The sequence below is a fragment of the Oryza sativa genome, chromosome 6 (assembly GCF_034140825.1).
Source record: "Oryza sativa Japonica Group chromosome 6, ASM3414082v1".
Classification (NCBI taxonomy): domain Eukaryota; kingdom Viridiplantae; phylum Streptophyta; class Magnoliopsida; order Poales; family Poaceae; genus Oryza; species Oryza sativa.
In genome coordinates, this window is record NC_089040.1 from 1649271 (window position 1) to 1660918 (window position 11648).

The 11648-nt window shown below is 38.9% G+C and overlaps 1 protein-coding gene and 1 long non-coding RNA gene across 2 annotated transcripts; one reads left to right on the top strand and one right to left on the bottom strand.

The window, feature by feature from the left end:
- Positions 1-542: 542 nt before the first annotated feature.
- LOC4339984 (ABC transporter B family member 25, mitochondrial) lies at positions 543-10018 on the bottom strand. The gene is made up of 20 exons (XM_015788551.3): positions 9702-10018; positions 8786-8998; positions 8053-8239; positions 7839-7900; positions 6438-6481; positions 5922-6024; positions 5664-5771; positions 5467-5550; positions 5301-5361; positions 4745-4890; positions 4167-4283; positions 3976-4061; positions 3328-3416; positions 2613-2668; positions 2399-2479; positions 2069-2134; positions 1849-1941; positions 1684-1748; positions 1267-1402; positions 543-955 (listed from the first exon to the last, which is right to left on the bottom strand). Exons 1-20 carry the CDS (start codon positions 9957-9959, stop codon positions 809-811), a joined length of 2202 nt encoding a protein of 733 aa, XP_015644037.1. The 5' UTR covers positions 9960-10018; the 3' UTR covers positions 543-808.
- Positions 7088-8223, top strand: LOC136356935 (uncharacterized). The gene is made up of 2 exons (XR_010741973.1): positions 7088-7226; positions 8061-8223. It is a non-coding gene; the product is annotated as an uncharacterized lncRNA (long non-coding RNA).
- Positions 10019-11648: the final 1630 nt, after the last annotated feature.

The window sequence follows — 11648 nt, forward strand, 5'->3', positions numbered from 1 at the left end:
GTATTACTTCCTCGCTACCAAGCCAGGTATTATATTCACTGTTCAGCCGTAAATCGAGCTGGAAATGAACATAAAAGAATTTATCTGATAATACATACACCACATAAATTTGCATGATGTCACGCCGCATAATATATGGGGATGGCCGTATTTGTAAATTTAGTGTTTTATTAGTATCTCACAAAACCTTGCCGTTTCTTTATATCTGCAGGTAGTAACAATGTTAAAGCTAAAGCTCAAAGACTAACACAATCTGCTGGAGGGAACATCAACATCTTCTAATTTTCATCCAAAAAGGAGGCAGCATTCATAAATTCATTCTTACCTTGGCAACGACCAAAATATTTACATAAAATAAGTTTTGATCTCACATACCTGCGGTAAACAAAAAGTTAAGCATATAAACATTCACACATCAGCAGTATTTGTAGTAGTCACCTCAGTCCTCAAATATCAAACGTAGCATGAGATGATACCTCACCAGTCACCACCACAGCCACAAGGCTTTGACAACAGTCCTCGATCAGATCACGGTCATAGGATTTAGTGGGAAAAAATATTTACTTGGATTAGTAAAAAAAATGCTTACATCATGGAAACATGTCGAACTGTTGGGTGTTTCCTCAAAGAGGAAAATTTTGCCTCCTGGCTTTCTTTCAAACGGAGTTATTTGCTCCTAAGCTATAAATTTCTGTTCCCCGATATCTAAAAACCTAACCATTCAATTTACAATGCAGATATGGGGAAGCCTTCTTTCATTCAAATATGGTTTGCATTTTCCCTTGCAAAAGGGAATTATGTATATAGTCTATGAAACCTCTAAGCTAACCGCGGCAGCATCGATGGCATCACTGTTATTCTGCTGTGACCACAATTCAGCATATCGGCCACCCTTTGACAGCAGAAAATCATGTGGTCCTTGTTCCACTACCTCCCCATTCTCCAAAACAATAATCTGAAAATACAAATTTTGAAACAAGATTTATAAAAGAATCATTGAAGTGTCATCAAACAAGTATTCATCAGTATCGAGTATAATGGAAAGCTCTGTAGCTCAAACATATGAACAAATGATAAATCAGCTATAATTGAGATCTAGCCCATGATGGTAACTATCGATTTCTTGAATCGATGCAAAAGAAAATCTGTTGCTGTTAACTGATACATTACTCTGAATCCCTATTTTTAGTTCAATAAATCATATTACTTTCACAAAATGAAGTTGCAGGTTTTTTTGTTCTAATGTATTTGCATGAACATGCATACCTCATCACATTGCATTGCAGTTGTCAGTCGATGTGCAATAAAGATAGAGGTACGGTCAACGGACAAAGTCTTCAGAGAATTTAAAATTGACGCTTCGGTGGTGCTATCAAGAGCGCTTGTAGCTTCATCACACAATCTGGTATAAATTAGATAACAAAAAAAATAAGCAAAGGGAGGAATGCAGTAAACTCATCTTTTGCAAAATTAGTGTTTGTTAACAGTGTGAAATAATTCAGATTTAGCAGGGTTCACTCTGACCATTTGGCACACCATCACCATGACATGTTAACTTCATACAAGGGCTTGCATAGGAACAATAAAAAACAGCCACTTGCTCAATTGCTAAAGCATGGTAATGCTAGTCAGACAACGCTGAATCTAAAGCTTTTTAAGGCTAAAATGGAAAGAGGGAATTACAGAATGGAAGGTTCCTTCAAGAATACACGAGCAATTGATACTCGTTGTTTCTCCCCACCGCTTAACTGCAAAGGAAGTAAAATCACAGATTTTGAGACATTATTGCTAGGACCAACAGGTTCTGACTATTCTGGATTTGGCATGTCATAAGACACTGCATCTCACCTTTAATCCTCGCTCTCCCACAACTGTGTTGTACTTGTCAGGAAAGTTCATAATTGTATCATGAATAGCAGCCCGGCGGGCAACGTCATAAACCTGTACGCAAATAAACTTTAGCTTGAACAAGGTCAAATGACCCTACTCCCTCCGTCCCAAAATATAAGGGATTTATGGGGGGAGTACTATAACTTCATAATGTAAATGTATTGGTAGAACACAGTACCTCCTCATCTGTTGCTGATAACCGCCCATATTGTATATTATGCTTAATTGTGTCATTAAAAAGTACCTGCATTGGATAATGCATTAACAGTGTGAGCTACTGAGCTCTTGGAGTGAACTGTGGTAACTCCTAACTGATATGTGAAAAGCATGTTGATAGAGCTACTTCTATTTACTCAACAACTTTACATATGCTAACTAAAGTTGCACAAGGGCACCAGAATGTTCCAATTGTGTATAGTCTACATGCTTTATCCATTTAGCATAGTAAATTCAATAAGACAAGAAAAGTAATGCAGCATTGACAGATTTAGAGCAGTAGATAGCTAACCGTATCTTGCGGTACAACACCAATACACTTCCGGAGACTATCCAGTGTCACCTCTCGGATATCTTGCCCATCTATTCGAATCTGCAAAGATCAAACAAAAGGCATCACAAGAATGGCAAGCTTGATACACATCTGAAGATATACATGCTATAAAACGGATATCAATTTCATCATCAGGGAATCAAAATGGAAATAGATCGTTCTTTGTTCTTACAGATCCTGAAGAGGAGTCAAAAAATCTGAAGAGAAGCCTAAGTATGGTTGACTTTCCTGTAGAGGAATACAGTTAATGAATTGTTCGTTGATCACATAAATTTGAATTTTGCTAATATTGATAAAACAAGATATCTCATTCCATACAACCCCAAAAAAATCACTATAGTCAGCCTTGAATCAGACATAAATAGACAAAACGTACAACCATGCCAGATGGTTATTTGAAATGACCTTATCAGACCATAAGCATGTTTGTCCAAATTATAGACCAAAGAGAACACCTAACCCCTAATTTTTTTTAGTTAACCCAAAATTCAGATTAAAGCCTTAAGAGACAGCCCCTGTTGGATATTAAAAAGGCAAACATTTTTCTAGGAAAATAACAATTACAATATACACCCAAAGCTTATTGTTGTTCAGTATAGGTAGGCCAAGCAGGCTTTAATTAGTATTTGAAAACATCCATTGCTAGAAAACTTGATATCCTTCATTAATAACTTTTCTCTCTTTGCCATGGCATGGAAAAAAATATGGAAGTATTGGCTTGTGCTACTCTTTAATAGAAGGGGGGAGCCCGGGAAACACCAAAAAGCCCATCCTCTTTTTAACAAAACAATTTGCTGATACGACCATGGGAGAACTCATACACGCCTTCAACTTTTGAGTCAAGTTAAACAATTGGTAGATGCAATTTGACAAAAAAAAAGTTTTACCGCTGCCACTAGTTCCAACGATTGCAACACTCTTTCCTGCAGGTACAGTGAACGTGGCACCCTTAAGAATCTTCCTTTCTGGTACGTACCTGGAAGAAATCAGTTCCTTCAGGTAAACTACAACATTAACTCAGATAAGTCTACTTTACAAGTTAGACTACATAATAGATAGTCATAAAATTTGCTTAATTGTACTTAGTGCTTTGATAGATTCCATAATGATATATTGCCAGTCATTTACATCCCAATATGCACATAAATTGTTGACCCACATATGAGGTAATTAAAGGTTGTTCAAATTCAAATCGTGACAGCAACGTAGATCCCTAAGGCAGCAGTATCTGATACTGTTTTACTCAGATGCCAGATGGTAAAAAATAACAACATGAGAATATTTTACCTATTTGAACTTGATTGAGAATTGAGGCGATGGTCAAGATAAAATTTAAATATTACAGGAGAGCACAAACAAAGAGAACCACTATAACAAATTAACTTGAGCAAAACAAGGAAAGAAATTCCATCTCTACGGAGATAAATGTTAGGAGTGCTTCAATATTTCACTTTGGTGTTCAGATGCTCTGAGAGACGTGACTTTTTAAGGAAGTGGTACAAGCATGTAATAAGTAAACAGAACGCAAAATTTACCCAAAATGCACGTTCTCAAATTCAATGCGTCCTCCCTTGAACTGCAAAGGCTGTGCATGTGGTTCATCCTTTATTCCAGGTTTTTCCTGAACAAAGTGAAATAACAGCAATGAAGTTTCTGGGGTTGTGAAAGGATGAAACTGAAACTGCAAGCCATTTAGGCCCCCAACAGATAGTCACGAAGTTTTTACCTCAAGCAATTGAAACATAGACTTCATGTCAATCAGGCTTTGCCTAGATTCTCGATAGACACTTCCAAGGAAGTTCAGAGGCAAAGAAAGTTGGAATAGAAGACCATTAACCATAACCTAGATATCAAAATTTAATCAAATTAATAAAAATCAGTCAAAAATAAAGAAGAAAAGCAGAAAACTGGCAACATCTGGAACTGATGGTTCATGGTTCAAAATTAACTATTGTTCCAAATCCACATAATTAGTTCATAATCAATGATCATTTGACACCCCTCGAAGTGGCATTTGATGATTTGCCACCGCTCTGCCTTTGATACATGGACCCTGGGGCTACATGTCATAGAAACATGAGTGGCAAATAATCAATTTGACACTCTAAAGGAGTAGCATATGATCAAAACTTTCCAGTTAGCCCTTTTCACTTAAACAACCTTCCTGACTATAAAATAAACATAATATTGCAACAACATGCTTTGCCACTGTATGAAATGGATATGGTGCTAACCGAACATGTCAAAACGGGATAAGAAATACTTGCATCAAATAATATATAAGCGGATGTCATAAAAAATTACCAAATCACCGACAGTCAGAGCACCACTCATTACACCGTATGAACTCAAAACCATAGCCGTGGATAAAGCCGAGCTAAATATGATATTTTGTCCAAAGTTCAGGTAGGCAAGGCTACTTTGGGTTTTCAGTGCAGCATCCTCATACTCTGACCAAATTGTGAAAAAGAAATAGTAATTAATAGATCAAATTTTATAAACCAATTTACGATATATGCCAAAGCAACATGTCAGCTAGGATTCATCAGATTTACATAGCATATAACTAAGCACTTGATAAATCAATGTGTACAAGCTCCTAATTGTTTGTGAAGATTGAAAAAAAAAATCCAAGATGCAATATCAACCCTACTGTTTCTCATGGAAAACATTTTCCACATGTATTTCATGCCTCAATATAAGTTTTTTTGGTAGTTTTTATAGAAGATGAAAATAACATTAAAACCAGTGAATTAAATGCATAGAGTATATCTTTCAAAAAAAAGTGTATCGAGTAACATATGCATGTCTACACGTTAACAAGGTTTCTTCCCAGAATGAACATTATATATGTACTCACTCTTTAAATATTTGTCATACTTCTCAACTTCAAATTGTTCATTGTTGAAGTACTTGACAGTCTGGCCCAATAAAGGAAGTTAGAAAAAAAAAGGTTAATACAATTAGAATATGAAAGCTTAAGAACATAGACTAGATGCCAGGCCAATTGAAAATCATGGTATTACCTCATAGTTCAGAAGGGAGTCAACTGCCACTGTGCTAGAAGCGTTATCAGCTTTATTCATGGCTGTCCTGAATTTGGTCCGCCACTGTCATAATAATGCATTACGAGTCAAGGCATTAGTGACAAAAAAACAGCAAAAAATCTTGTTAGACTATGCATGGATGACAGACACGGTCTGATAGAGCACATCATTCACACCTGCGTCACAGCCAAGGTGAAAGCAATATAAGTAGCAACAGAAACTGAAGTAATCCAAGCAAAGGTGGAACCAAATTTGTATGCAAGTATACTTGACACCATACCAATCTGTAAATGGAAAGAAAAAAAACAGAAGGCACACATCAGACAAAAATGTAAAATGTGACTGGCATACATTACGGAAAGTTAGAAACACCAACATTGCGCGTATATGCATAGTTGATGGGATATAACAGTCAATGACAATAATCTGAGTACCTCCAATATTGTGGGAACAACATTGAACACCATCACTGTAAGGATGTAATTTATCGCACGACTACCTCGATCAATTATGCGATTTAGGGCACCAGTTTGCCGGCTGAAAATATAGAAGCCAGGTAAAGGCATATAAGAGCTCAGATAATTTTCAACTTTCCAGTTCTAAAACTCATGAAATATCTGATTATTTGCTTGTTTCTTATAACTTGTTTCCACACCAATTTTCAGAAGAATCAAAGTGGGATATAGGCTATAACCACCAAAATAGTGCAGCCCTAGACTAGGTTTCTCATCATCTCCCATGCGTAAATGCTGAAATATATACATGCAGTCAAGCTACCTAATTTGGCAATTCCTTGCAATTATTTGCTACAACTTGTAAGCCACCTACATTAACTGTGATGCTTTTCTATATATTGTATTGTGCATGTGTGCATTAACGGAAATATATCATTTGATAAATTTAAGATAAACAAACATATAAGATGAATAGGAGGCATTTTCTAGAAGTACCTTAGATGATAACGAAGATCAAGCTCATGCAAGTGCGAAAATACCTGCAACAGCAAGAGCTCAGAAGGTAAGATAACCCATAATTTAACCAGTAAGGTAGTGTTTGGTTGCAAGGATGGGATGGGATGGGATGGGACGAACCCACTTTTAGGGGTGTTTGGTTTAGGGGTGGGTGGGATGGGTTGGTCCCTGGAGAGGAATATTCCTCTCAGATCCGGGACCAACCGATCCGCCAAAAACTGGCGGACAAACTCGTCCCACCTGGGACGAGCGACGGCGTCACCGCGCCATCCACCACCTTCGCGAGCTCCGCCGGGCGCCCACGAGCGTCGCCGCCTCGTCCACACCCGCCGCCACCTCCACACGTCTTTCTCCGCCGCCGCCGCCTCCTTGAGCGCCGCCGCCTCTGCCTCGTCCGCGACCGCCGCCGCCTCCATGAGCGCCGCCGCTTGCCCGCGACCACCACCTCCGCGCGTCCACGAGCGCCGCCTCGCCTCCACGGCCGCCGCCGCCGCCTCCACGAGTGCCGCCGCTCATCCGTGACCGCCACCTCCGCTAGCACCGCCGCCACTCCACTCAGATCCAGCCGCCGCCTCGCCTCCGCGCCCGGCGCCTCCTCCGCTTGGTCCATGACTGCCGCCACCTCCACGAGCACCGTGACCGCCATCTCCACAAACTCCGCCACCTCTGCCTCGTCTACGACCGCCGCCGCCACCTTCGCAAGCGCCGCCGCCGGTCCTCTCAGATCCGGGCGCCGCCGAGTGCCTCTGCCCCTAGACGGCACTAACGGTGAGTACAAATCCGTCCATCCCATCCCACCTCAATCCCTTCTACCAAACAAAAAACTATAACCATCCCATACCATAAACCAAACAGACAACTGGAACCATCCCATCCCACAAAACTAGGATAGGTCTGACCCATCCCACTTCGTCCCCAAACCAAACACTACCTAAAGGAGCATGTAGCTTTATTAGCATAAACAGTTCCATATGATTAAAAATGACAGAAAATGATAAAGAATTATCATAGTCATTACAGATGGGAGTGCACATCGGGCCAGTAGCATGATCAACAGTCAATGAACAGCTAGATGAGGATGCAGATGTCAAGATAGTAATAGCTATTTTTTAATGATTTTTTCTCAAGCTTTTTTTTCCATGAATTTAATTTTTTTAATATATAAATGTTGTGGAAAGTACTGTTTACAATACTAGCAACACTACATAAATAAGACAAGTACATCAATGCGTAGAAAGAAATAAAACTTGAGATAAACAAAAGATTCATAAATCATAATGTGCTGGAACATCTAGATAATAGAGGAATTTAGTAGATGGTTGGAAAAACATGACAAATGAGTGGTAACATTGGAATAAAAAAGGAAATTTCAATAGTTACCGTACTGGAGACTGAACGGATGGCTCTCAATGTCACTTTAGAAAAGACAGCATTTCGCAGTTCTGGCAACAGAAATCGACGAATAAATCAGTAGAATCAGTATATATTTCAAAGAGGGGCCTGGCAATGCATGTTGCTCCAAGCTCACGAAAGGAACTCATTTTTTCAGGGAAAGAAACAACCATGCTTTTTTTTCTAACCAAAAAGAGTTTACCTGTACAGGCTGATACTCCCGATCGTGCAATTCCATATCCAATCAGAACAGCTGCTGGGCTTGCAAAGAGAGCCAATAGGGTAGCATTAGCCTCTGTGAATGATGCAAGTGAAGTTTCAGCACCAGCAAGGGCTGCAAGCCAATCGACAGCAAGCTTAAACAAGAAAGGCACTTGAACATTTATAACCTGGTGTTCATTATAAATGAAAACGGTCAGATAAATAAGTTGAAAGTTCCATGTAAACTGTAATAACAGCCAACTTCTGTGGTTATCATTTCTTATATGCCCTAAATGAAGGTGCATAATTATTCCTTTGATTTGACAACAGTACTTGAAAATAGTTGTGTATCTAACAAGCGGAACTTGGCAAAAATATTTTGAGGATATACATCCAACAGATAGGCCATATCTAGCTACTAGATTGCATCATATTATGCCAAAATGATTCCTTCTATAAGTAAAAAATGTCACTGCAGAATAAGAAGTGAATATGTATAGAACTCCAGCCAGGAAGATTAGTATTGATCTCAATCCAGCATAATGGTCAATGGTACTCTATCATGAGATAAGTGGCAGCTTATAAGGAATTGCCATAATGTGCACCTTGTTATTATTCATTAATGACTAATTAATAACAAAAGAAATATCTTAACAACAGAATTAGGCTGCAGGTTTATCTTAGCCACAAAATACTCTGCTCATATGGGTTACCACTTTCAGGTGTAGCATTACCTTTGCCCCAACTAAGAGGCCCAATGACAATATAAGCCTGAAGCGGAAATCCGGGCTATCATTCAACAATAAGTATTTCCCAAGGTTTTTCAGTATCTGTGTATCTGCTATCTGATCATCAACATCCTTTTTGGAGATATCTTTCTTCACTTTGTCATCAGATGATTTCCCAACTGCCACAGCATTGGCAGATGTGGAAAATGCATGTCCTCTCTGCAAACATGGCAAGAATCACAAAAAAACAAACTCAACAAATGAGTCCTTTCATAGTACAAAGGAAAACAACAGAGCCAAGTAACCAAACTCAGACTCAATTTTCTGTATTGGATATTGATTACTAGAGTTGAAATCAACCGTGAGATACTTGAAGAACATTTAATAAAGATGAAAACAATGCATTTTAAATACCAAAAAATTGCTTGACAGAATCATCACAAGCGTAGCAAATATTATTGCTTGTAATCATATATATGAAAAAATGTGAGTAAGCGTGTTTGTACTTTATTTTGTGATCTGATGGATTAAGTCTGAAAAAATCATCAGAAGCATAACAAATATCAACTTGAACGCACGAATGTCAGCAATGACAAAGGAAACAAGGGTATAGTAAATTTCTGATAAATTTATCCTTTTGCAAGGACTGAGAATAACACTGAAACAAAACCAAATGCGCCCAGCAATGCCATCCACAATGCTTAATAATCCTTTTTTAAGTTCCTGTATCGGTCAAACTAGTAACTAATCACATCTACTACAGTCTACAGCCGACTGTTTTGCTAGGAAACTCGCTTGTTTGACTGAAGTATTGATACAATACAAAATACATAATCAACCACTACTGCCTCTAACCATCCCCAAATCGAAACTAAACCAAATGCAATAAGCACAATGCAGTAAGCCAGTAACCACAAGTTACCACATCGCGGGGAGGCGGCGGGTAGGTGGAGTCCGACATGAAGCAGCTGAGGCGACCAAAGGGGGCATACTTCCCGTCGCCGGGATAAACCCAACAATTCGGCCCGAAGCCTCCGAGCAGAGGGCTCGGGAGAGGCCTCGGCACGGTCGGCGGCCGCCGGAATATGGGGGCGGCAGCGGCGACCGGCGAGGGGTCGTAGCGTGAGCGTGAGCCGCGGAGGAGGTGGCCCGCGGCCAGTATGCGGGAGGTCGGCCTCATGGCGCTCGCCGGCGACGACGATGCAGATGATTGGATGGAAGCCGAAGCGTGGAAGAGGCGGAGTTGGACTTGGACACTGCCCCGTTAAAAAAACGGGGCTGATAACGGGTCGGGCTCGGCTCGCCCGCGGTTCCTTGGAAACCGCAGCTCGGCTGTTCGGAGTGGGATCGGAGCGGTGGAGCTCGGCGGCGCCGGCGATGTCGCCGGCGGCGGCCAGTGGAGATGGGGAAAAGGCGGCTACTGGTGCTACGTTTTTTGTTTTTTGTTTTTTTGTGAAGCAGCAATTTGTTCAGGGATCCCGGATACTCCATCCACCTCACGAAAAACGATTTTTCCTGTTATTTCAAAAAAAAACAGATAAAAGAAAAACAACCTTTTTTTTTCAAACAAACTCTTTTCAAGTTTTTCCCGGTGGGAAAACAAGTTGTTTCTAAAGTTAAGCAATAAGGACTTGTCTTAGTTTCGTCTTTAGAAATTTAGAGTCTAGAGTAAATGTAATTTAGGGTTAAATTTTAAAAACTACATGTATAATCCTTACTTCATTCTATGTCGAATAAAAAATCAAGGGAACATGAATTGGGCATACTTCTTTTTTTTTTATGTGCGTGGGCATGAGGCATGCGACGCACTAACAAGATGAATCATCAAAGCACATACCTGACACATGATACCGATCATCGAATTTTTGTCAACTTACTTTTGCACATAAATAGCTAAAAAAAATGTTATAATAAAGTTGTGCTAATGGGTTTTTCTCTCTCCGGTTTGGGGCCATGTGCCGCCGCTAAGTTGGCACATCTTCATAGAAAAGCATTTGACACTGACTATACTTCTACATTAGAAAAAAAAATTAGAGTTGGTTCTAATGTTATATTAGCATTGGAGAGGGTGTAATGTTATATTAGGATTATATGGTTTTATACTATGTTGTTGTGATATATTAGTATGATATAATTACAAGATTATAATACACACATAAATGTTATAAATATCGGTAAAAAAAGGCTAATCCAACTATTAAATAACCAGTACACACAGGCTAGAGAACCCACTAAAACACAACCCAATAACCTAATTTTCAAGAATAAGTAGCCAAATGTGTAGGGTGACCCTTTCAATAAAGATGTGTAGGGTGACTGGATGAGATTGCTTTTGGTTGTATTTTCTTGTAACAAGACCTGTATGTGTAGGATGAGGGTGGGTTTTTTTCCCTTCTCATGTTTCCTTCTTTCTTGATAATTTTGCAAAATTTATTTTGAGTAAATTTCACAAAACTACAAATATTATGATCAAACTATCACAAAACTACAGATTTAACTCGGTGTATCACAAAACTACATATTTAACATTAAATTATCACAAACTATATATTTAAAATAAAGTGTTATAAAACTACATATTTAGTAATAACTAAATTATCCCAGTCAAAAAAAATATAGCTCCAACATAACAACTATGCTAAGGATTTAAACTCTAAAGCTATAGTTTGTGATAACTTTAATATTAATTGTTTAGTTTTGTGATATTTAGCCTTAAATCTATAGTTTTGGGATAAATTTAGTGCTAAATCTGTAGTTATGCGATACAACACCTTAAATATATAGTTTTGTGATAGTTTGATCAAAATATATATAGTTTTGTGAATTTTTATTCACTTATTATTTTCTACAAGAATCTGAAAAGAAGATA

Coding starts and splice junctions, on each gene's coding strand:
- LOC4339984 (XM_015788551.3), bottom strand. CDS start 9,959: ATGAGGCCGACCTCCCGCATACTGGCCGCGGGCCACCTCCTCCGCGGC. Junction 8,240..8,785: donor GCCTCTTAGTTGGGGCAAAG/GTAATGCTACAC, acceptor AATGAACACCAG/GTTATAAATGTTCAAGTGCC. Junction 2,135..2,398: donor GTGTTGTACCGCAAGATACG/GTTAGCTATCTA, acceptor TATCCAATGCAG/GTACTTTTTAATGACACAAT.